Below are 26,758 nucleotides of genomic sequence, written 5' to 3'. Positions count from 1 at the left end.
CCATTCTTACTCTTCCAAAACAGAATAATGCCCAGCCTAGAATCTTATTCCCTGCAAAACTAAGTTTTGTATATGAAGGAGAGATCCAGACATTCTCAGATAAGCAAAGACTAAGGGAATGCACCAAGACAAGACCAGTCCTTCAAGAAGTACTCAAAACAGTGTTACCCACGGATCAGCACAACAAACACTCATGAATGTAAATCTACTCAAAAGCTAAAGATCAAAGCCCAGATACCACAATGGCTCAAGAGAGAAAACAAAGCAACAAAGTTCAACCGAACATAATGAACAGAAATCTGCCCCACCTATCAGTTATCTCAATAAATGTGAAGGCTTGAACTCCCCACTCAAGAGACATACACTGGCCGAATGAATAAAAAAACACAAGCCAAGTATCTGCTACCTTCAGGAAACACATCTAACCTGCAAGGATGCAGTTAGACTAAAGGTAAAGGGGTGCAGAACAATATTTCAAGCAAATGGAAGCGTGGAGTGGTGGTGCTGATTACAGATAACTTAGGTTTTAAATCAACAAAAGTAATAAAAGACAAAGAAGGTCACTATATAATGGTGAAGGGTACAGTTCAACAAGAAGGCATAACAATTCTAAATATATATGCACCCAACCTTGGTGCACTCAGATTTTTAAAGCAAACTCTACTTGATTTAAACGAATGGATAAAAACAACACCATAATAGTTGGAGACCTTAACACCCCACTGACAACACAGGACAGATCCTCCAAATAGAAAATCAACAAAGAAATAATGGACTTAAATAGAACTCTAGAACAAATGGGCCTGACTGACATTTACAGGACATTCTACCCCAAAACCACTGAATATACGTTCTTCTCATCAGCTCATTGGTCATTCTCTAAGGTTGACCATATCCTAGGACACAAAGCATGTCTCAAACAATTTTAAAAAATAGAAATTATACAATGTATCTTTTCAGACCACAATGGAATAAATATAGGATTCAACCCTAGCAGGAACTCTCATTTCTACACAGAGTCATGGAAACTAAACAACCTTCTGCTGAATGACCACTTCATAAATGAGGAAATCAAGATGGAAATCAAAAGATTCTTTGAGCTAAATGACAAAGGAGACACAAGTTACCAAAACCTGTGGGACACAACTAAAGCAGTCCTGAGAGGAAAGTTTATTTCCATAAATGCCTATATGCAAAAGTCATAAAGAGCACAAATAGACAACCTAATAAATCGTCTCAAAGAGCTGGAAAAAGAAGAACAGACCAACCTCAAACACAGCAGAAGAAGTGAAATCATTAAGATCAAATCAGAACTAAACAAAATTGACAACAGGGAAACCATACAGAAGATTAATAAGACAAACGTTGGTTCTTTGTAAAATAAACAAAATTGACACACCATTGGCTAGACTAAGGAAAAGCAGAAAAGTCTCTAATAAGCTCCATCAGGAACAATAAAGGAGAAATTACAACTGATGCCCCAGAGATACAAGGTATAATTTATGAATACTACAAAAACCTCTATGCACACAAACTGGAAAATGTGGAGGAAATGGACAATTTCTTAGAAACACACAGCCTCCCTAGGCTCAACCTGGAAGAAATAGAATTCTTGAACAGACCAACATCAAGTATTGAAATAGAACAGCAATAAGAAACCTTCCTAAAAAGAAAAGTCCTGGACCAGATGGTTTCACACCTGAATTTTACCACACCTACAAAGAACTGGTGCCTATCCTGCAGAAATTATTCCACAACATCGAGAAGGATGGAATCCTCCCCAACACATTTTATGACGCGAACATAACCCCCATACCAAAAGTATGAAAGGATGCAACAAAAAAAAGAAAACTGCAGACCAATATCCCTTATGAATAGAGATGTAAAAATTCTCAACAAAATCCTAGCCAATCGGATCCAGGTGCTTGTCAAGAAAATAATTCATCACAACCAAGTGGGTTTCATCCCAGGGATGCAGGGATGGTTCAACATACGCGAATCTATAAATGTAATTCACCATATAAACAGAAGCAAAAACAAAGACCATATGATCCTCTCAATAGACGCAGAAAAAACATCTGACAAAATTCAACACCCTCGTATTATAAGAACGCTCAACAAAATAGGCATAGATGGGGCTTACCTAAAAATGATACAAGCCATATATGACAAACCCACAGCCAATATCATACTGAATGGGGAAAAACAGAAAGCATTCCCACTTAGAACTGGAACAAGACAAGGTTGCCCACTATCTCCACTTCTATTCAACAGAGTGCTGGAAGTCCTTGCTACAGCAATCAGACAAGAGAGTGGAATTACGGGCATCCAAATGGGAGCAGAAGAGATCAAACTGTCACTCTTTACTGAAGACATGATATTATACCTAGAAAACCCCAAGGATTCAACCAAGAGACTCCTTGAACTGATAAATGAAATTGGTAAAGTCTCAGGATACAAAATCAAGGCACAGAAATCAGAGGCATTCATATACGCCAACAACAATACAAGTGAGAACCAAATCCAAAACTCCATTTCTTTTAAAATAGCAACAATGAAAATAAATTATCTTGGAATATATTTAACTAAGGAGGTAAAAGACCTCTACAGGGAGAACTATGAAACACTGAGGAAAGAAATAGCAGAGGATGTAAACTGGTGGAAGAATATATCATGCTCATCCGTTGGCAGAATCAACATTGTTAAAATGTCTATACTACCCAAAGTGACCTCTACAGAGTCAATGCAATCCCCATTAAAATACCATCATCATTTTTCACAGATATAGAAAAAATAGTTTTACGCTTCGTATGGAAACAGAGAAGACCTCGTATAGCAAAATCAATCCTAGGCAATAAAAACAAAATAGGAGGTATCAATTTACCAGATTTCAAACTATACTACAAGGCTATAGTAATTAAAACAGCCCGTGATTGGCACAAGAACAGGGACATTGACCAATGGAACAGAACAGAGAAACCAGATATAAAACCATCCTCATATAGGCAACTAATCTTCCACAAAGCAGACAAAAACATACACTGGAGGAAAGAACCCTTATTCAATAAATGATTCTGAGAAAACTGGATAGCCATATGGAAGACTGAAACAGGACCCACACCTTTCACCTCACAAACATCAACTCACGCTGGGTAACATACTTGAACCTTAGGTGTGAAACTATTAGAATTCTAGAGGAAAATGTTGGAAATACTCTTGTAGACATTGGCCTAGGCAAAGAATTTATGAAGAAGACCCCAAAGGCAATTACAGCAGCAACAAAAATCAATAAATGGGACCTGATCAAATTAAAAAGCTTCTGCATAGCCAAAGAAACCATCAAAAGAGCAAACAGAGAACCACAGAATGGGAGAAAATGTTTGCAAGCTACACATCTGATAAAGGGCTGATAACTAGAATCTATATAGAACTCAAGAAAATCAGCAAGGAAAACTCAAAACAACCCTATCAAAAAATGGGCAAAGGACATGAACAGAAACTTTTCAAAAGAAGACAAAATTAAGGCCAACAAACATATAAAAAAAATGCTCAATATCTCTAATCATGAGGGAAATGCAAATCAGAACCGCAATGAGATATCACTTATCTCCAGGAAGAATGGCCTTTATCAAAAAGTCCCAAAACAATAAATGCTGTCATGGATGCGGAGAGATAGAAACACTCCTACATTGCTGGTGGATGGCAAACTGGTTCAGCCTCTGTGGAAAGTAATATGGAGATACCTTAAAGCAATACAAGTAGATCTACCATTTGATTCAGCAATTCCACTACTGGGCATCTACCCAAAAGATCAAATGACACTCTACAAATGGGACACCAGCACTCAAATGTTTACAGCAGCACAGTTCACAGTCACAAAGGTGTGGAAACAACCCAGGTGCCCATCAATCCATGAGTGGATTAATAAAATGTGGTATATGTATAGCACCTCTTGTATTTTCTTGAATAGAGTTGGAACCCATTCTACTAAGTGAAGTATCTCAAGAATGGAAAAACAAGCACCACATGTACTCACCAGTAAATTGGTATTAACGGATCAACACCTAAGTGGACATATAGGAATAATATTTATCAGGTGTCGGGCGGGTGGAAGGGCGGAGGAGGGGATAGGTATATACAAACATAATGAGTGGGATGTGCAATATTTGGGGGATGGTCACGCTTGAAGCTCTGACTTGAGGGGGAGAGGGAGCATTTATGAAGAAGACCCCAAAGGCAATCACAGCAGCAACAGAAATCAATAAATGGGACCTGATCAAATTAAAAAGCTTCTGCATAGCCAAAGAAACTGTCAAGAGAGAAAACAGACAACCCACAGAATGGGAGAAAATTTTGGCAAGCTGCATATCTGATAAAGGGCTGGTAACTAGAATCTATTTAGAACTCAAGAATCTATTTGGAACTCAAGAAAAATGCATGGGCAATATACATAACCTTAACATTTGTACCCCCACAATATGCTGAAATTTTTAAAAAATGAAAAAAAAAGTCTGGAGCAGCTCACAAGACAAGAGGCTGAGAACATTAAGGGTCTCTCTCAACCAGATGACTCAAATTTCTAGTGGACTCAGTCGCCAGCACTTTGACTTCCTCCAGCATCTAGTGGGTAGGAGATAAGTGAACAGACTGTGGGGACCAGGGAGAAGTCAAAGGATCTAAAGTCCTAATGGGGTCACAGGTGGGGCTGAGCTGGGAGACGAATATGTCCATGGGTGTCTTCACCTATCCAGGGATCCATCCCAGGGCGTTACTGAGCGTCCAGGAGTGTGGGGGCTGACACGGTCCCGGTGCTTGCAGTTCACAGTGGGGCACAGGCTAAGTGACAGAGAGGTGCTGGGAGGAGGGTGGCGGCCACGCCTGGACCAGGCCAGTGAGGATAATGGGGGGATCTGGGGTGGTCAGAGGTGGGGCACTCGATCTGAGAGAGGACCCTGGCCAAGGTGGAGGTCACATGTGTGAAGGGACATCGTTGCACAGGGTCAGGTGCAGGGACGGAGGAGAGCAGAGGACAGACAGACCTGCAGAAGAAGGCTCTGGAGGCAGCGCAGTGTGGAGAGCACAGCTCCAGCTGGACTCTGAGATGCCCTCAACACTGCAGGGTATGTTGCGCTCCTCACCTCCGCCTCACTACCACTTCTTGCGTTGGCAAACATTTCATTATTCTTTTTCTCACTTTCCTTGCTGTCCCCATCGCAAATACAATTTTCACTGCTACTTTTTAAGGTCTGGATCCGTGTATAGCCACTTTCTCCTCTGCTCCCTTTACATAAAATATTTCTTCCTGAATTTTATTATTCAAATAAGTCTGGTGATGGTAGTCTTTTCGGAGAGGAGATGTTTTCTGATCCAAAGGAAAGTCTGAGTTTTGTGCTGTTACCCACTTATTGACACTTCCCTGGAGTCCCCACCGCTGTGAGGCTGGGCGGCGGGCTCTGCAGACATGGCATGCGCAGTATGCGAGAGAAGCGCAGGGCTTGAGAGCACAGGGCCCACCCAGGTGTGGGTGAGGAGCAGACAGCCTTCCCGCCCACTTCCTGAGGGGGAACGGAGGGAGGGGAGAGTCCCAAGGCAAAGGCAGGCAGGGCAGGGACCTTGTGACAGTCCACCCGCCCCTTCTACTCCTCCTCCTCTAGCCACTTCTCTTTGTTCCAGAGCATAACCTACCCTACCCCCTGGGGAAGGAGGGGTGGGGCCGCTCTCCCGCAGCAAGAGGACCTGGACCTTCAAGCACAGCCCACCTCCCACCCTAGCCCTCCTCTCTAACCCCAGGAGGAAGGAGAGCCAGTGTCCTAAGAGTAAAGATGCACAAAGAAGGAAGGACCTTTGACAACTGTCAGCCGTCCACCACCACCACCGGAGGCCACCTGCCTGTCTGCCAGAGTGTGAGCCATGGGCAGGGACTGCCCCGCAGCAGCCCAGAGGGCAGGGCAGCCACTCGCCCAGTGGAGTGCCCCTCTGTGCTCTCTGCCTCCAGGCGCTCACCTGAAGGGAGCTCGTTTTAACACCATTTCTATTACTAATACATTCTCCAGCGATTGACTTCTTTTTTAGTGGAGAAGAACCATCAGTTCCTCCATTATTGGGAGACTCTGACATCCTGGTTGTCTACTCTTCTTTTCAACACGATTAACTACTAGAGAGAAAAAAATATAATTTCTGCCTTTTGAAAATAGCCTTGGAATGACCTCAGGCTTTTAAAATTATGTTGGCATTCCTGCAGATCTGATAGCCTGAGTGCATGTATCTTACCACTGTGAAGTCAGAGTAGAAAACACATCATCTCTTTCAGATTCCTGGAATAACTTCAAAAGTTCTGGATCCCCAGATAAGTGTGCAAGAATGCGTAATTCAATCTGTGAAAAGTCTGTTAGAGAGAGTTCTACATTAATTCAGAATTTACCAAGGGTGCCCTCATTGTTGCTCCTCCTGCCCCACCTCAGACTTTCCTCCCCTCTGCTGGTCAAAGTCAACATCCCCACCTCCCACTGGGCAGGGTCCTCAGGCCTCAGTGTCACCAGCCATTCCCTGGGTCTGCATATCTTCTCATCTCCTGCAGGCCTGCAAGGCCTCCAGGGTGGGCAGTATTCATTCACTTGTTCATTGTGTACATCAAAATTTTAGAAAGGGCCTAATACGTGCCATTCTCTGTGCTTGGGATATGTTAGTGAAAAAAATAGATAAAATTGCTTTCCACATGGAAAAGAAGACAACTTGAATAAATCATTTGGTATGTTAGAAGGGGAGAAATGAAATGGAAAAGTTCAATGAAGGGGAGGAGGTTCAGGAGTGTGTGTGTGTGTGTGTGTGTGTGTGTGTGTGTGTGTGTGTAGGGAAGTTGCTGTTATAAATAGGGTAATTAGGCACCCTATTACAGGCCTTGCCAAGATAGTAACACATTTAGCAAAGGCATGGAGGCAGCGAAGAAGGTGCCAAGATGGCATCTGGGTAGGAGGGACGGCCTGGGCAGGGGCCTAAGGTGAATGGGCTGTCATGGGGAGGAGGACCAGAGCAGACGGTGAGGCCACGGAGAGTGCGCTAGGCAGAGAGCAGTGGGGACAAGGACAGGGAGGAGAGGGGCAGATTGAGCAGGACCATGCAGGGCTATGTGGGATTTTGATGTGGTGAGGTGAGGGGGCTCTGGAAGTAAAAGACCTGTTATTATTTACTATGCATAAGAAATCTTTGTTTCATATAAATCTTTGCCTTAGGAATTATTTGCAAGAATGAGTTCTTTAGGTACCTTTGAATTACTTAATTTCTAAATATTTGAAAATGCATAAAGAGAGCTACCTTGACCACTGTGTCCCTCCAGCACTGCATGCACGTACCTGCTGCTAGGAAGGTGTGGCCTTTGGAGGAAACAAACATGGCCCTCGGGGAGATTGTGAGAATCTCATCTTCTTTACCTGAATTGTTATTTCAGAAGCACTTGGTGAATTTGGTCATTTGGTCATGAGCTGACTCATAGCTATTCCTCGATACAAAATTATTTTAATATCACTCTTAGGTCAAGTCTAGATTTTTAGTTTTTCTGAATATTTTTATTAATGTAATTTTAAAATAACATCTTACTACTAAAAGTTAACTAGATTTTCTGGTATTATAATTTTCTGTTCTGTCTAGAATTTTTAATGAAGAAAGGACAAATCAAATATTGACAATTGAATGCATTCCAGTAAAAACAGTCTGTAGCCTCTGAGCCTTATTAGAAGATCTACGGGGGTAGCACACAGACAATCCCCACAGAAGATGTCTTCAAGGGCATGAGGACCAAGCTGCTCATAATCACACTCCGTGGGCCCTGTTTAACATGACTATGTATTTTAAAAAGGACTTCTCACCATGCTCCACTGTTTTCCCAGGACCTCCTGGTACAGCAGTTCTCAGAGCAAGGGGCAGGATCGTCCCCACCAAGGGTGTAGGTGTGGGTTGGGAATGGGCCACAGAATGCTCGTTTGCTCAGATCTGAACTTTGTCTTTTTTTAGAAAAGTGACCATCAGCTGAGCCTTGGAGGAGCTCTTGGGCCCATGCGTTCCAGGCTGCAGTGAGTTATGAGTGTACCACTGTTGCACTCCAGCCTGGGTGACAGAGCAAGACCCTGTCTCTTAAAAAAAAAAAAAAAGTAAAGAGTGTTAATGTGCTTCTATAAACATTTCCAGTAATTTTCAGACTTTAATAAAAGCTAGTGCTATTGTATGTTTGTTTGTTCTTTATTGGGAAGTTGGTGGAGGAGAGATGGTAGGAGGGAAGCAACTTCCCTCATATAATTATCATCTATTTTCACTTGTAAACTGCTAAAAGGGAGGCACCATATCACTTTAGCTGTTTTTTATTTTCAATATATATTTAAATCCTGATCATGTAAATACAGAGAACTTCAGGAAAGTAAAGCAGTTAGTTATATAGAAAAGTGATGACAAACACTTTTAGGTTTCAAAAAATGTTATCTAAGATTTTAGCAAGATAGGAAAAAATGAGTTACCTTTAAAATTTCGAGGTTTCTTAATTTGAATTGGGTGCTTGGAAATACCTTGTATATTCTGTTAATAATAAGAGAATAGCTTTAGTTGGAATATCTACTCTTAAATTAATCTGTACCATTTAAGAGTATTTAAAATGTATCATATTTCATTAAACTTTAACAAAATAAGTAATGCCAATGTATCACACATACGTATATCAATATTTAATACAATTGTCTAATATTGAAACATAATTTTGGTAGATACATCACTAAGTATGGTCACCAGATTTGAGAACAATTCTTTTTTACTGTAGCCTTTGTGACAGTTACCATAATTATATACAATAATTCTGGTGTTTTTTTTGAGACAGAGTCTCACTCTGTTGCCTGGGCTAGAGTGCAGTGACATCATCATAGCTCACCGCAATCTCAAACTCCTGGGCTTAAGTGATCCTCCTGTCTCAGCCTCCTGAGTAGCTGGGACTATAGGCATGTACCAACATGCCTGGCTAATTTTTCAATTTTTTGCAGAGATAGGGTCTCACTATGTTGCCTAGGCTGGTCTCAAACTCCTGGGCTCAAGTAATCCTCCACCTTGGCTTCCCAAAGTGCTGGGATTACAGGTGTGAGTCACTGCCCCAGTTGAGTTAGGATTGCATTTCTGAGAGATTCTCCTGGCTGGAGAGATGGAGGACTGGGAGTAGAGTTGGGAAGGCCTGTACCAAGATGGGTGGGTCACTAGGGTGGAGATAAGCCACTATAGGAGGCCCAAGGGCCTAGTGATCAGGGGGGTCCACAGGGTTCTGGCCTTTGTGACCAGGTGAATCAAGGAACCCACATGGGTAGCTCAAAGATGCACATTTGGCTTTAAAATGGTGAAATTGTTAGGTAGATGGTGAGGGATTCCAGGTCTCCTAGGGACAATAGTGGGTGCTGTTGCCCTCATCTTGTTCCTGCCCTACCCTAATCTTCCCAGTGACTGCCATACCTGGGGGAGGAGGGAATACCCTACAAGTCTGCCAATCATAACTTAGCATGCCAGCTGCAAAAGAATGCAGAGGACTCTCTAGCCCAAGGGCCAAGCAGCATAGGAACCATAGAGTCTGGAAATTGACCTAGAATAACCTGCATGCATAGTTAAGACTCAGGTCATGTGACTCCCAACTGTCCCATCAAAGTGGTTCCCTGGTGACCTCTGAACTACGAGGGAAGTCTGGGCACTATAAAATAGGATGCAGACCATAACCAGTCCCTTTTTGCACCCTTCCTTCTGCTTTCCCTTTGTTGTGATAATGGGCCCGGTCGTCATCTGTGGCATATATACCATGCTCTGTAAGCCTGTATCTTGCTCTTGCCCTATAATCCTATCTTTTTCTCCTCAATAAACCTCATTTTCATGCTTGCCTTACTTTGGCATATCTAGTCATTCTTTGGCCATAAGTGCGTCAAGAAATGACATTTTCAGATTAAAACTTGACAAACTCATGGTGTCTTTTTTGTGTATTTGGTTTGAGGTTAAGGAAAATTGAACGAAGAAAGAGATTTGAGGCTCGTGAGCATTTACACGGGTGTGACAGCTGCCAGTAAAGGAGGCAATTGTGCAGAGTGCTCCAAGGAGAAGGGAGAAACACGCGTGACTGCAATGTCCTGCGTGGAGGGATAAGAATCCACTCCTCTGGGAAGGGGCCAAACCCCTGTGGTCACTGAGAGAAGGGAGACCACTCTGAGCTGGGAGGAGTGCTGAGCCAAGCTGGGTCACCATAGAGTCAGAGTAGAGCTGGTACATAGCAGAGGAAACCACCAGGCCGCCAGAGGGAAGCCTGAGCCTCTGGTGAGCAGGGAAGGTTGGAGCCTGCGGTTAATGCCCTGGGGCACTGTGACTTAGAGAAAAGGAACCATTTTCTCAGGATCTCTTGAGATATGTTCCCAGGGCCATGGTCACTCATGTTTGGCTCAGAATAAACTTCTTTAAATTATTTTACTGAGTTTGGTTTTTTCCATTAACAAGATGAATATCAGTGACCATGGCCCAGGGAGTCACAAATCCAAGAAAGCTTTAGTAAGTGGTCCTAAGGCAGTTGGGTTACAGTTTGGTTTTATACATTTTAGGGAGACAGGAATTGCAGATAAAATCATAAATCAATACACAGAAAGAATACATTGGTTTGGCCTGAAAAAGTGTGACATCTCAAAACAGGGGCTTACAGGTTACAGGTGGGTTCAGAAATTCTTTAATTTGTAATTGGTTAAAGAAATAAAGCTTTGTAAATGCTTGGAATTAGTAGAAAGGATATGTTTTAAGTTAAGATAAGGAAGTCTGTTAATCAGAGAGCAAGCCACGACATACTGACTCAAAGTGATCTATAAGCAAACTGAAGGCCTGCAGGTGTGAATTAACCTTTGCTTGACATGGCCTTAGGTCCTATTTGTATTTTGGTATTTTATTGCCACAAAAGTCTGTTTTGTCAGTCTTCTGATCTCTATTTTAATATGCTGGACTAAACTCTAAAAGGGACGGTGTATAAAAAGCCATGCAGATTTAGCACCACTATTGAAACCATTTGAAATCATTATATGATTTATGAACATCTTGCTAATACAGTTTTTGACAGATGTTTATATTACATAGGAGGGACATTCATTAGCAAAGCAGAAAAACAACACAAAACAGTGTAAATACCTTGATTAGAATTATTTCAAAATAGCTATTATAACATTTACATAGGTCCTAATGAAAATAGAGCTTAAATATTATATCAGGAAAGCAAGGCCTCTTCACATGTGGTGCAGTCTGTATCCCGAAGAAAAATTTTATAAGAATCTTCATCAGGCCGGGCGCTGTGGCTCACGCCTGTAATCCTAGCTCTTGGGAGGCCGAGGCGGGCGGATTGCTCAAGGTCAGGAGTTCAAAACCAGCCTGAGCAAGAGCGAGACCCCGTCTCTACTATAAATAGAAATAAATTAATTGGCCAATTGATATATATAGAAAAAAAATTAGCCGGGCATGGTGGCACATGCCTGTAGTCCCAGCTACTCGGGAGGCTGAGGCAGGAGGATTGCTTGAGCCCAGGAGTTTGAGGTTGCTGTGAGCTAGGCTGACGCCATGGCACTCACTCTAGCCTGAGCAACAAAGTGAGACTCTGTCTCAAAAAAAAAAAAAAAAAAAAAAAAAAAAAAGAATCTTCATCAAATAATAATTTATGAATGGCTTGTGCTTTAGAAGACAGAATGTAACACTTCCTATTATAATTTTTTTAAAAAGTAATAAATAATTCTTTACCCTTTTTTTTGGCACATTCAAAGGGATTTAAATTAAATTTATCTCATGGAGTAGGATTAAAATTTGTAAATTTTATTTCTGCTGATGGCAGGAAAAAAATAATCTTGCTGCTTACGGAGGGACAGATACTGTCTGTTCTGGGCCATGCAGCACTCTCTTTTCCTTTTTCTTTAGAAAATGACACTCAGATCTTCCTTAAGTTCCCCCCCCCCACTTTTATGCCAGCCAGCAGACCTCATCTCCATGCCACAGAGATGCAGGGAGATGCCTGCTAAGAGTATCTGTGAGAGGTGCTTCCTCATACTTTCATGGAAGCTGCATGGAGGGACACTTTTCATTCCTACTGGAGATAAACTAAGCAAGCATCTCCAAGGTCTGCTGGGACTATGTACCATCTGCCTCTGAGACCAAGCAGATACCCCTCTAGGGAGCCTGGCAGGCCCCTCAAGTATGGAAATAAAGGAAAATGCTGAGGTTTTTTTCAGGGGGAAGTTTTAGGCACCTGGCTAACCTTGAAAAGTTAACAGGCAACCTGATGAGAACAATGGCTCTCCAAGCAATCCAGAGTCAGGAGATGTTTTGGTTCCCTATGGAAACTAAGAGGTGGCATCTTAACATGTTCTTGAGTTGTTTTTCAGGAATCCCCACCAGATGAAAAATGCAGATAAAGGGAACAGAGCAATTGAACTAACTCTGACTGACATTCTTTGTTCTAAATTTCCTCCAAAGGGCCTGTCACACCCATCTTAATATTCTTTTCTACTAATCCAAGAATCTCTGGATCCACCTATGCCCCCTACCCACCCCACTTCAGAATATCTTACCTTTTGGGGCCAGGCCTGCCTGAAATGTACCCCTGCCTTTAAAAACCCTGGCTTGTAAGCCATTCAGGAGTTATAGTTTTAAGTGTTAGCTGCTCATTCTCCTTGCATGGCACCCTGCAAATAAAGCCTCCTGCTATTGCTACAACTCTTAGCTCCAATGTCTGGCTTTACTGCACTGGGTAAGCAGTCCCCTGTTTGGTTCAGTAACATCTCAGGACAATGAGGGGAGATCTACATGAAAGAGAGGCTGAGAAAAGGGGAGAAAGAAACTGAGTCTGCCCATATAACTTCAGCTGCCAGATCAAACCTTTCCTGAAGTCAGCCCTTCCTTAGACTTTGTAAAGGAAAATAAAAATCTCAGGACCACCCCCTCAGCTCATTATGCAAAAACAAAGATCAAGCCTGGAGGCTGAATCATACAATACCCCCATCCAAGGGAACAGTTGTTACTAATATTATGCATTAACCAGATCTCCACAGAAAGACAAAAGGCATCTAAGAGGACTGCCCTCACAGACCATTCATAAGGAAATTCCTCACTGGCCTCCGATAAACAAGGACATGCAAATTGTAACTTTAGGTCTCCAGGTTAAGTCTAACTCCTAAGACTAATGTCAATTATAAGTTTATTTTCCCAGGTGCAGAACAGAGACAAGATGAGATCAATCATTCCTCCACTCACCCAGGGACATCTACATTACAGATTCTTCCTTTAGTCCCTTTTCCTCTTCATTCACCTTACCTTATGTAAAATGTGGATTTCCTGGGCCTCACAAGAATGTAAGCATTTGCTTCACTGCCTACCTCCTCCTTCTTTTTCTTTCTGCATGTCCTTTCCCCTTAAATACTGAAGTCCCCAGATTTCCCTCTGAAGTTCCCAAATTTCCCTCAGTCAAAGATGCATCTGTGGTGTTTTTCTGGGTGCATCCTCAAACTTCAGCTTAATAAACCTCCATTGATTGAGATCTTTGCTTTTGTGTTGTCAACTTCTAAGTCAGGGAAGCTGAGACATATCCTTAATTCTTTGGATCAGTTTGATTTGGTTTTCTATTATCTGTACCTGAAAGTCCTTGAGTGAATACAGGGGTTGGTGATGTTTTAAACCCTAATTTACACATGTGGGGAACAGCACCCAGACAGCATGGATGACCCAGACTTCTACAGCTCTCCCCTCAGTCATTCTCCCTCCACTCGCTCTCCTCCTTCCCAAGGCAGTGTCTGGGGTGGTGGGTGATGGGGGGAGCCTACATATCACCATGGCACCAGGAGGGAAGGGTCTGTGTCACCAGTTGTGGCTGCCCTGCCCTTGTTCCCTGCCCCGTATTGCTTCTGCTGGTGAAGTGTCTGCGAAGAAGGACCACCATCTGTACTCTCAGCACAATCTGCATCTAATGTCCTTCTTCTGCTGACTTGGCCCTGGCGGTGGCTCTGGTGACACTGATATTTCCTGAATCTTAGCTGTACCCTCCCTGTGGACCAGGCCTTGGACCGTCCATCTCATAGCTCCCCTCATGGTCCAGGCAGCACAGGATCCGGGGGCCACAGGAGCTCCCAGCCCCAACTCATGGCAATGGGGCCCATGGAAACTTTGCGGGAGAGAGCAGCTTCAGGCCCTCTCTGCCCAAACACCACCAAGTGTTGGCCTGGCACCCCTGAAAGCCTCAGTGCCTATGTATTGTCCAGCCTGTGGGGGGCTGCATTCCCCTCTCTGGCTTTTTGTCCCCATCTTGGTTTCTGTCACAGAAGGGCCAGAGTCAGTGTCTTTTGGAGACACTCACACTGCTCCGCTCTGGGTTGTTCTCCTGCTCTCCCGATCAGCAACTCTTTCCAGCCCAGAGAATTTGCCATCTCCTTCTTGTGAAGTGGAACTGCCCATAGCATCTTGTATCCTCTCTACTCAATGCCTTCCTTTATAATGTTAAACTCTGAAAATACAAGGCTTTCAGTCTTGGTATAATAATTAAGAGAAGCTTCTGAAATTCAAAAATTAACAAAATACTTTTTGATCTTTAGTACCTGACACTTTTCTTGTTTTTGCTGTGTTCTATCACAAGTTTTAGTTGAAAGCCAGAGCTGAGCACTGACTTCTTCATTCTCAGCTGTAGCTGCATCTCCCTCTGAAATAATAAAGGCCTCAGCAGTATCTACGTAGCAAGAGATGCTGGGAATGAAATATACTTTGGATGGTCTTTCAAAACTATACCTGTTTTATCAAGTACTTTGTTCAATTATAGCTGCTGACAAGGAGACTTCAGCTTGCAGGAAGGTAGCATAAACACACTTTCCTCATTCTTCCCACCAGGTGTAAGGGAGAAATTTTCCACTCCCTTCCTAACAGTAGCATAACTGCAAACTAGCATAATGAAGCAACTAAAAGAGTGACTTTTGACTAGATTTCTGTCTTGTGCATAATTGCAAACTAGCAACTAAAAGAGTGACCTTTGACTAGATTTCTGTCTTATGCGTAACTGCAAAATAGCATGACTAAGTAACTATAGAGTAACACCTGACTAGACCACCGAGTTGTGCAGACTTTGTAACCATTTGCTTCTGTAACATATAAAAGCCACCAGCCTTAGACTCCATTTTGCTCAGAATTTGGAGGCAAGACCCCTCTGAGATACCCCACGTGACAAAAGCCTGTTTTGCAGTACTCTCATGTGGCTCTTGGTTTGTTTCCCGGTCCAGTTTGATATAACACAGGTACAACTAAAATCCTGGGCATTACATAGAAAGCAAGTGAAAGAAGACTCTGAAAGGGGAGCTAATAAGGCAGACTGGCTAGGGACAACAAGACCCAAAGAATTACACAGAGGTGAGTTCCCAGGTTTCTTTTTGTCTAATATGTCATAGACTGGGTGCTGGAGAAGTAAGTAACGTGGAAATGCCAACAGACACTGACCAAAAAAAGAAGGAAAAAAAAAAACAAGCCTGCTCTCACTGGCCACAGGACCAGAAGAGGGACAGCCTAGCAAGACAGAAAACTTGTAAACAATGAGCACACTACTCCAGCCAAGTGCCACAGAAACACTGTGGCTGACTTTACACATTTTGTAAGCAGTTTAGTAAGAATCCTCCCATTTTTGATACATTGCCAAGATCCTTTCAGCAATTTTCCATCCACTAACCCCTCACCCTGACTGTTAGCTGGATTTATCCCCAGCTACCTTTGCAATATTTAGAGTTGAGTTCAAGCACTGTTCCCTATTGCAATAGTCTTTTTAAAAAATTTATTTAATTTTAATTTTTTTAGAGATAGGGTCTAGCTCTGTCTCCCAGGCTGGAATGCAGTGGTGCTATCATAGCTCACTGTAACCACCAACTCCTGGCCTCAAGTGATTCTCCTGCCTCAGCCTCCCAAAGTGCTGGGAATGCAGGTGTGACCCACCACGCCCCACCCCCTATTGCAATAGTCTTAAATCATCTCTTTCTTGCATGTTTAAGCCTGGTGAAATTTTTTTGGACAACATATAGCATATCAAAATTTGTGGGATAAATTATCAGGTAATGTTTGCTAAAAAATTAAAAGATGAAAAAAACTTATGGGATAAAGCTAGAACAGTGCTGAGAGGAAAATTTATAGCACTAAAAATGCATATATGAGAAAAAATAAAAAGCCTCAAAGCAATAATCTAAGCCTTGACCTTAAGAATATAGGGGGAAGAGGCAAAATAAATGCACATCAAGCAGAAGAAAGGAAGTCATAAATATCAGAATTTAATAAATTAAAAACAGGAAAACAATAGAGAAAAATCAATGAAATAAATAGATGATTATTTTAAAAGATCAATAAAACTGGCAAACTCTTGCTAGACTGACAAAGAAAACAGAAAAAACATACAAATTATCAGTATCAGGAATGAAATAGGGAATATCTTTACAGACTCTACAGACATCAAAAGGATAAGGTGTCTGGGCATGATGGCTCATGCCTGTAATCCTGGTACTTTGGGAGACTGAGGCAGGAGGATAACTTAAGGCCAGGAGTTTGAAACCAGCCTGGGAAATATAGTGAGACCCTATTTCTACAAAAAAATATTCTAAAAAATTAGCTAGGGGTGATGGTGTGCACCCATAGTCCTACTACTCTAGAGGCTAAGGTGGAGAATTGCTTGAGCCCAGGAGTTTGAGGTTGCAGTGAGCTATGATGATGCCACTGTGCTCCTAGCCTGGGTGACAGAGCAAGACTCTATCTCAAAAAACAGGCCAGGCGCGGTGGCTCACGCCTGTAATCCTAGCACTCTGGGAGGCCGAGGCGGGCGGACTGCTCTAGGTCAGGAGTTCGAAGCCAGCCTGAGCAAGAGCGAGACCCTGTCTGTACTATAAATAGAAAGAAATTAATTGGCCAACTAATATATATAGAAAAAAAATTAGCCAGGCATGGTGGCCCATATGCCTGTAGTCCCAGCTACTCGGGAGGCTGAGGCAGCAGGATTGCTTGAGCCCAGGAGTTTGAGGTTGCTGTGAGCTAGGCTGACACCACAGCACTCACTCTAGCCTGGGCAACAAAGCGAGACTCTGTTTCAAAAAAAACAACAAAAAAAACCAGTAATGTTATAAACAACTATATGCACATAAATTTCACAACTTAGAAAAAAATGAACAAATTCCTCAAAACCAAAAACTACCAAAATTCACACAATATTAAACAGATAATATGAACAACTCTATAACTATTAAGGAAATTAAACTCATAATTTACAAACTTTCCAAAAAGAAATCTCTAGGCCGAGATGATTTCATTAGAGGATTCTATCAAATATTTAAAGAAGAATTATTACCAATTCTACATAATATATTCTAGAAAATACAAAAGGAAGAAATACTTCCCAGTTCATTTTATGAAACCTGATACCAAAACCAGATAAAGACAGATTAATATATCTCATAAATATACAAACAAAAATACTTGAAAATATTAGCATATAGAATTTGGCAACATATTAAAAAACATAAGATCCAACAATTGCACTCATGGGCACTTATCCCAGAGAAATGAAGACTTAAATTCACACAAAAACCTGTAACAGCTTTATTTGTAATAGCCAAAAACTGGAAACAATCCAGATGTTCTTCAAAACTGAACTGCTATTCAGACCTAGGAGTTTCAGGTGATGATAAACTGCCCATGGGGAACTTAATATCTTTTTTCATAATATCAGACATTATAAATATATTCTTTTGAAAAACTAATAATTTTTCTCAAAATTATAAAAAACATCTTCTATGAAATATATATTTACTGTTAAAAATATTCCTAAGAACACTCTCTTAACTAAAAGAATTCATTTACTATATTTATCAAAATCTTACCATGTGTCAGCTATTATGAAAAATGCTAGTTCTTAAACAACCTTTAAATAATTAATATTTAAATAATATATAAACTACTGGAGGAAATTCCTTTACCTAATAAATACAAGTTGTAAGGGCTAATGCTATATATTTTTCCCTAAAAATGTTTTTCCCTCAATAATACATTAGCTATATTTACCACTTGATAACTAAGATTTAAGTTCCTGCTTTCACTCTTTCCTTCAATAATATTTAGTAACTACCTTTCAAATGATAGACACTGTGCTCGTTTATTAGGATAAAATGTTGAAAACTTATGAGCTTACGGTAGAGTGAAGGCAGTCACTAGCAAGGTAATAGTAACAGGACAGGGTCAAGGAAAGGCTGCTCTGGGAATACACACCTATAATGAAGCTGTAGTAAGTTAAGAATAGGGAAACAGACCAAGGGCACAGGACTCAGAGCCTAGAAACAGACCCATACATTTATCAAAATTCATATATGACAGGCATTAAAAATTATTGTAAGTTTTTACAATAACAATAGTTATAAGAAGCATTTATCCAAATGGAAAAATAATCAGATCTCTATCTCACACTTAAAAAAACAAATTCTATGGGAATTAAAGACCCAATGTAAAAAATAAAACTTTAAAATTATTAAAAGAGAATTTGAGTATCTTCATAATCCCCAAAAAGAAAGAGTTCTTTAAATAAGACACAAAAAAGGGCCAGGCACAGTGGTTCATGCCTATATCCTAGCACTTTGGGAGGCTGAGGTGGGAGGATCGCTTGAGCTCAGTAGTTTGAGACCAGCCTGGGCAAGAGGAAGACTCAGTCTCTACAAAAAATAGAAAAATTAGCAGGGCACAGTGGTATGAGCCTGTAGTCTCAGCCACTTGGGAAGCTGAGGCAGGAGGATCACTTGAGCCCAGGAGTTGGAGGTTGCAATGAGTTATGATGACACCACTGCACTCTAGGCAGGATGACAAAGTAAGACTCTGTCTCAAAAAAAAAAAAAAAAAAAAAAAAGGGCACAAAAAAAAGCTCAAACCATAAAGAAAAAGATACAAATTTGATGATATTAAAATGAAAAAATCTGGAAATAAAAGACATAGCATATAAGAGAAAAATAAACAAATCATAGATTGGGAGAAGATATTTATATAATTGAGCAAAAGATTCGAATCCATAACATAGAAAGAACTTTCACAAATTAACAAGAAAAAGACAAACTACTAAATTGAAAATAGCCAAAGGAGATAAACAGACAAGTCACAGAAAAACTGGAATGACCAATAAACATGAAAATACACTTGCCGTCATTAGTAATTAAAGGAATACAAATTTGACCACAATACAAAACTAATTCACACTCATCAGACTGGTAAAAATTTTAAAGTCTGGAAATACTAAGTGCAGTGGTCCGTAGGGCAGTGAGATGTCTCCCACGCTGCAGGTGGGAGTGTGAATCGGTCCACCGTCTGGAGGGTGTTTGGTGATATCAGGAGAGGTAAACATCAGCACACTCTATGGTTAGGCAATGCTGGTGACATGTTAGGAAAATCCTAATACGTGTTCAAGAATATTCACCACAGCAGTATTTTTTTTTCTCACAGCATTATTTTTAATAGTGAAAAAGTAGAAACAATCTAGTATACTTGCACAATGACATACTATATAGCAGCTGAGGTGAATAAACTATAGCTACTTCTGTCAACATAGATGAATCTCAAAACATAGTGTTGAACAAAAACAGCAAGCTGTATAAGGATAAGTACAACATGCTATCATTTACATAAAGTTTAAAATACAAAAAAATACCAACTATTATTTAAGGAAACATGTATATATTTAAGGAAGTATATATATTTAAGAGATTTTAAATATATATATGTATATGCAAGCATTAAAATGGTATGATAAACACTAAGTTTGGGATAGAAAAGAGAAAAGGGAATAGTTTAGGATAGAAAAGGGAACCGAATTGGGAAGAACAGACTTGGGAAAGGATAAACAGGGGCATTAAATGTGCCCAAGTAACTTTAAGCTTTTAAACTGGATGATAGATACACAGATATTCATTATATTAGTTTCCATACCTTTTTAAATAGGAAAAGGGGCATCTCACTGAACTTTGGTGGGGACAAGAGGATGGGGTAAACAAGGCTCTCTGAGGACATGTCCCCTGAGTGGAAACCAGAGGAACTAACAGGCAGTCATCAGGAAAATAAGACTGGACTGGGAGAAGAGTATTTGGGGATCTAGGAGCAGAAAAAGTAAATAAACAGAGGTATCAAGAGCAATGGCTTGCCAGGTGCAGTGGCTCACGCCTATAATCCTAGCACTCTGGGAGGTCCAGGGGGGCAGATTGCTCAAGGTCAGGAGTTCAAAACAGCCTGAGTGAGACCCCATCTCTACTAAAAATAGAAAGATATTAATTGACCAACTAAAAATATATATATATATAAAAATTACGGTGGCTCACGCCTGTAATCCTAGCTCTCTGGGAGGCCGAGGTGGGCGGATTGCTCAAGGTCGGGAGTTCGAAACCAGCCTGAGCAAGAGCGAGACCCCATCTCTACTATAAATAGAAAGAAACTAATTGGCCAACTAATATATATAGAAAAAATTAGCCGGGCATGGTGGCTCATGCCTGTAGTCCCAGCTACTTGGGAGGCTGAGACAGAAGGATCGCTTGAGCCCAGGAGTTTGAGGTTGCTGTGAGCTAGGCTGACGCCATGGCACTCACTCTAGCCTAGGCAACAAAGCAAGACTCTGTCTCAAAAAAAAAAAAAAAAAAAAAAAAAAATTAGCTGGGCATAGTGGCACATGCCTGTAGTCTCAGCTACTCAGGAGGCTGAGGTACTAGGATTGCTTGAGCCCTGGAGATTGAGGTTGCTGTGAGTTAGGCTGATGCCACCGCACTCACTCTAGCCTGGGCAACAAAGTGAGACTCTGTCTCAAAAAAAAAAAAAAAAGAGCAATAGCTTCAAGGCAAGGGAAGGCATGAGAGACCAAGGAATCATAAATGATATTAAAATGTTAATTTGGTTCCAACCCAGCTAGATACTAAAAAGCTAGTACAAACATGCTAATGAAACATTGAACATACAGTTAGAAAAATAAAACTAGGGGCAAAGAAAACTTATTAATGAAGGAATCAAAAGCAAACATCCAGCTAAATAATACCTAGATTTTAATACAGCTATAACATTTTTTTTAAAAAGTAAATACTAAGCTAGAAGAAAAATCAGAACTTGAGATACTAAAGAATTTGTAAAAATACAATGTGAAAGGTCAGATATTTTGAATTACATAATGTTGATAAATTCTGAGCCAGTATCACAAGTGGCATTGAGTGAAATGAGGACACTGACAAAACTGGCCCTGCTGATGTAGAAACTTTAGAAGGCACATCAAAGCCATGCATGATAAGGAGGTATTGGATGGTAAGAATGTGGCTCCTGGCAAGTGCAATGAGAAGAAAGGTCCTTAACACGTTCCCATGAGAAGGATTTTGTAAAAAAAAAATATGATAGTTCTAGGAGGGACATACAAAACAAGGATTGACAGGTATGAACTCTAAAATATCTGAGTTAGGGAAAGAAGAGAATTTAGATAAACAAAAGACCTCACAATGAACTCATGCCTACAGTGAAGAGCATGACAGTCCTGCATTGGAGGAGACTTGGCCCATATTGTCAACCCTGTAATCCTCATGAAGACCCCAAACCTGATGACTTTGAGACACTGAAAGACAATTCAAGAGTAGATCACACATCCAGTTTTACATTCAATAAACACTTAGTGCCTACTGCTTTGCAGGTACAGAACCAGGCTTGGGGATGCAAAAAGGTTCTTATTCTTATGGAATTTACAATCCAGTGAGGTTAACAGAAGCACAGGCTGTTACAACACAGTCTAATAAACATCATGATGAGGGAAACATAGGGAGTATCTAGCAGGGACCCCAGACTGAGGTTCTCATAAAGCAAATATTCATTAATGAACTATTCCTATGCTAGAAGAACATAAAGAATGCAGAGTTTTAGATGAATTAACAATTATTAGGTTTGAGTTTCTACTTCTGCTAGGGATGTATACAATTGAATTGAAAGTTGTTCCCACCCTAACAGTGAGGAAAGGCCAGATGATCTATTAAATCATCACTTTTCTTGAGCCCATCAGAGAGTGAAGTGTTTAACAGAGAACTGATCAATGCATGCATATGAGAAAACTACCAAAGGCTGGAAAACATCCAAAAGTATTACAGAATAATGCCCAATACTCATATAGGGCCAGGAATAGGGCCTGTTCCCACCAGCCATTCTTGATAAGCTCCTAATAATTGGAATATTAGCTAAAATACGCAGAAGGTCTTTCTTCAGGAGTAAAGAATAGTTAGTCTTAGATGAAGCACTTCTCTTGACCTGCTTAACAAATCACGAAAGAAAGACCAGAAAGGAACAAACTGTTTCCAAGTAACTTAACTCATCCCAGAACAAAGCTCAGGAATATTTATGGGAGTGCAAAAAGATCCATCACCCAACAATGTAAAATCCACAATGTCTGGAATCTAAACAAAGATTATCAGGCATACCAAGAAGCAGGAAAATGAACTCATAATGAAAATAACCATCTATTGAAATTGATCCATAATGAATACAGATGTGGAAATTAGCAGACAGGGACATTAAAATAATTATTATAATTGCATACAATAAATTGAAAAAATTAAGTAGATATGTAGAAGATATAAATCCAAACTGAACTGCTGGCAATAAAAATTGTAATGTCTAATATAAAAAATACACTTGATGGAATTAACAACAGATTCAACATGACAAAAGAAAAGATTAGTGAACTAGAGGACACAGTAGTAGAAACTGTCCAAGTTGAAACAGAAAAAACAATTCAAGAAAAGAAGAAAGATGAGTTTCAGCGAGCTATCTGATAAATTCAAGCCACTAATATATGCAGTTGTAAGTGGAGTCCCCAAAGGAGAGGAGAAAAGAGGAGGGGCATAAAAAAGTGTGTAAATAAATAATTGCCAGTAATTTTTCAAATTTGGTGAAAACTATAAACCCACAGATCCAAGAAACTCAATGAATCCCAAACACAAGAAACATAAAAAAAAAATATACCAAGGTAAGCATAATCAAGATTTTAAAAATTAATGATAAAGAAAAAGCTAAAAGGAACCAAGAAACAAAGATAATGATGACAGCAGATTTCTTATCAGAAACAATATAAGTGAGAAGAAAGTAACATCTTCAAAATATTGAGGAAAAATCTTTGAACTGAGAATTTTATACTTCATAAAAATAACTTTCAGAAAACAAAGGTGAAATAAAGACATTTCCAGACCTACAAAAGCCAAAAGAATTCATCAACTGCAGACTCACATTAAATGTTAAAGGATGTCCTTTAGACAGAGTAAAATGATGCCAAATAGAAATCTGGATGCAAACAAGGAAATGAAGAGCACTGGAAATGGTAGCTACATGGGTAAATATTTGAGAATTTTCTTATTATTTAAATCTGTTTAAAAGATCATGGTCTGTTTAAACAAAAATAATAAAATATATTGTAGGATTTATAACTTATATACTGTATAAAGTAAGATATATAACAACAGTAGCATAAAGGCCAAAAAGGTGAAAATGGAAGTATACATCACTATAAGTTTCTTATACTAAAGGGAGAAAGAGATAACATTAGCAAGGGTGGGCTATGATAACTTAGTTAAGATGTATACTATAAGCTCTAAATTAATCATTAAAAGAATAAAACAAAGAGGTAGAGCTGATAAACCAAAAAAGGAGATAATAGAATAATTTAAAACCTCAATCTGAAAGACAACTGACATGAATAGAAAACAAATAGGATGATAATAGACTTAAACCTAACACTGTGAATAATCACATTAAATGTTAATGGCTGAGCTACTCAGTCAAAATGTAGACATTGTGAGAACAGATAAAACAGCAGGACCATCTATATACTTCCCACAGTAAATGTACTTTAAATATAAAGAGACAAGAAAAAGATACAAAACAAATAAAGACACAAATAGCTTAAAAATCAAAGGATGAAAAATATCATTCTAACATTATTCAAAGAAAATTAGAGTGGCTATTTTAATATTAATATTAAATTTTATTTTTATTATTTCTAAAACTATTTTAAATTTTATGTTATTAATATTAAATTAATACTTTAATGTTAGAAGAAATGGATTTCAAAGCAAAGAATACCAGGGATAAAAAAGGTTAATTCAAGCTGGGTGTGGTGGTTCATGCCTGTAATCCTAGCACTCTGGGAGGCAGAGGTGGGTGGATCATTGAACTCAGGAGTTCAAGACCAGCCTGAGCAAGAGTGAGACTTCATCTCTACTAAAAAAATAGAAATAAATTAGCTGGATAACTTAAAAAAAAAAAAAAATATATATATATATATATATATATATATATATATATATATATATATATATATATATGTATGTATTAGCCGGGCATGGTGGCGCATGCCTATAGTCCCAGCTATTTGGGAGGCTGAGGCAGAAGGATTGCTTGAGCCCAGGAGTTGGAGATTGCTGTGAGCTGGGCTGATGCCACAGTACTCTAGCTGGGGCAACAGAGTGAGACTCTGTCTCAAAAGGAAAAAAAAAAAAGGTTAAATCATAAAAATAAAGGAATCAGAGCCAACCATGGTGGCACATGCCTCTCCAAGGCAGGAGGATCATTTGAGGCCATGGGTTTGAGGCCAGCCTGGGCAACACAGTAAGACCTCATATCTAATAAAATAAATAAATGAATAAAAGGGCCACTTCAGCAGGAGGATATAATAATCCTAAACATTTCTGCCTCTATTAAAACAGTATCACCCAAATGAGAAACTGAGACAGGAATCTCAATCAGCTGAGGTTTATTGAGCTAGAGCATGAGGACCAGGCTGGGAAGCCTGGGTCATGGTAGCTTATAACCTGTGTTCTGAAGGAGGTTACATAAGACACAGTATTTACACATTTCCTTAACAGGGAAGACCTGCAGCACAGAGGGGAGGCAATGGAGCAACACAGACATGCTTGTGTTTTTGATTGGTGGTCAGTGATGTTATGATACACAGAAGAAAAACATCTGGTTGAGTGTGCAGGGGAAAGAAAAAGAAAGAGGAAAATGAGGTAGATGTCTTAGGGTCTCATGGAAGAAGGATTGATTTCATCCTGTCTTTGTTCTTCATCTTAGAAACAAGTTTGCAATTATTACCTGTAAGTGAAATATTTAACAGATTCCAATTACACAGCCAATGGGGCAACTTCAGTTTATAGGCCTTGGGGTTGCAGCTATATATATCCATTTGTGGACTGCAGCATTTATCTCTTATCTGCCTTTGCATGTATGCAAATTCCTGGGCCAGAACAGAAATTTAGAATAGGCCTGTGTGAATTAGTTTTCCTTTTATTTACTTTCACCACAAGAGTTTCAAAATACTTAAAGCAAAAACGTCAAGGAGATAGAACTGCAAGGAGAAAAATAAAAACACACAACTGGAGATTTTAATACCCCTGTCTCAATAACTGACTGAACAATCAGACAGAAAATCAGCAAGGAAATAGCAGACTTGGACAATACTATCAACCAATTTGATTTAATCGAGATTTATAGAACATTTCACCCTTCTATAGCAGAATGCAAATTCTTTTCAAGTGCACATGGAACATTTACTAAGAAACGATTTTCTGGGCAATAAAACAAGTCTGAATAAATTTAAAAGGATTCAAGTCATGCAAAGTTTATCTCTTGACCACAATAGAATTAAATTCTAAATCAGTAATGGAAAGATATTTGGAAAATCACCAAATATTTGGAAACTAAATAACAAACTTCTAAATAATCCACGGCCAGGCGCTGTGGCTCACGCCTGTAATCCTAGCTCTTGGGAGGCCGAGGCGGGCGGATTGCTCAAGGTCAGGAGTTCAAAACCAGCCTGAGCAAGAGCGAGACCCCGTCTCTACTATAAAACAGAAAGAAATTAATTGGCCAACTGATATATATATATAAAAAATTAGCCGGGCATGGTGGCACATGCCTGTAGTCCCAGCTACTCGGGAGGCTGAGGCAGAAGGATCACTCGAGCCCAGGAGTTTGAGGTTGCTGTGAGCTAGGCTGACGCCACGGCACTCACTCTAGCCTGGACAACAAAGTGAGACTCTGTCTCAAAAAAAAAAAAATAAAAAATAAAAAAAATAAATAAATAAATAATCCACAAGTCAAAGAAGTCACTAAAAACATTACTAGGGCACTTTGGGAGGCTGAGGCAGGAGGATCATGTGAGGCCAGGAGTTTGAGACCAGCCCAGGCAACATAGCAAGACCTCATCTCTATAAAAAATTTAAAAATTAGCTGGGTGTGGTCCCAGCTACTTGAAAGGTTGTGGCAGGAGGACCACTTGAGCCTGGGTGTCCAAGGCTGCAGTAAGCTATGATCATGCCACTGTACTCCAGCCTGGGTGACAAAGAGAGACCTTGGCTCTTAAAGACAAAAAATAAAGAAAAAGAAAAAAAAAGAAGCATTACTAGAAAGTTTTTGGAACTGAATGAAAATGAAAATACAACATATCAAAATTTATTAGATGCAAGAAAGCAGTAATTAAGGGGAAATTTATAGCACTTATTAATTGCTTATATCAGACTAATGCCTATATCAGAAAATAAGAAAAGTTTCAAATCAATAAACTCAGCTTCTACCTTAAGAAACTGGAAAAAGGAGAGCACATTAAACCCAAAGTAAGCATAAGAAAAGAAACGGTAAAAATCAAAGTATAAATCAATGAAATAGAAAGAAAAGAGAAAATCAATAAAACTAAAAC

General features: G+C 39.8%; 1 protein-coding gene across 1 annotated transcript in view; it reads right to left on the bottom strand.

Moving 5' to 3' along the window:
• The window catches only part of POLN (DNA polymerase nu), a 143,859-nt gene that overhangs the window by 80,167 nt on the left and 36,934 nt on the right, over positions 1-26,758 (bottom strand). Inside the window, 3 exon segments of the mRNA XM_075993424.1 lie at positions 6,271-6,385; positions 7,350-7,427; positions 8,505-8,562. Of these exon segments, the coding sequence (XP_075849539.1) occupies positions 6,271-6,385; positions 7,350-7,427; positions 8,505-8,562 (251 nt within the window).

The sequence above is a fragment of the Microcebus murinus genome, chromosome 16 (assembly GCF_040939455.1).
Source record: "Microcebus murinus isolate Inina chromosome 16, M.murinus_Inina_mat1.0, whole genome shotgun sequence".
Classification (NCBI taxonomy): Eukaryota; Metazoa; Chordata; class Mammalia; order Primates; family Cheirogaleidae; genus Microcebus; species Microcebus murinus.
This window is presented reverse-complemented; position numbering and strand designations above follow the sequence as displayed.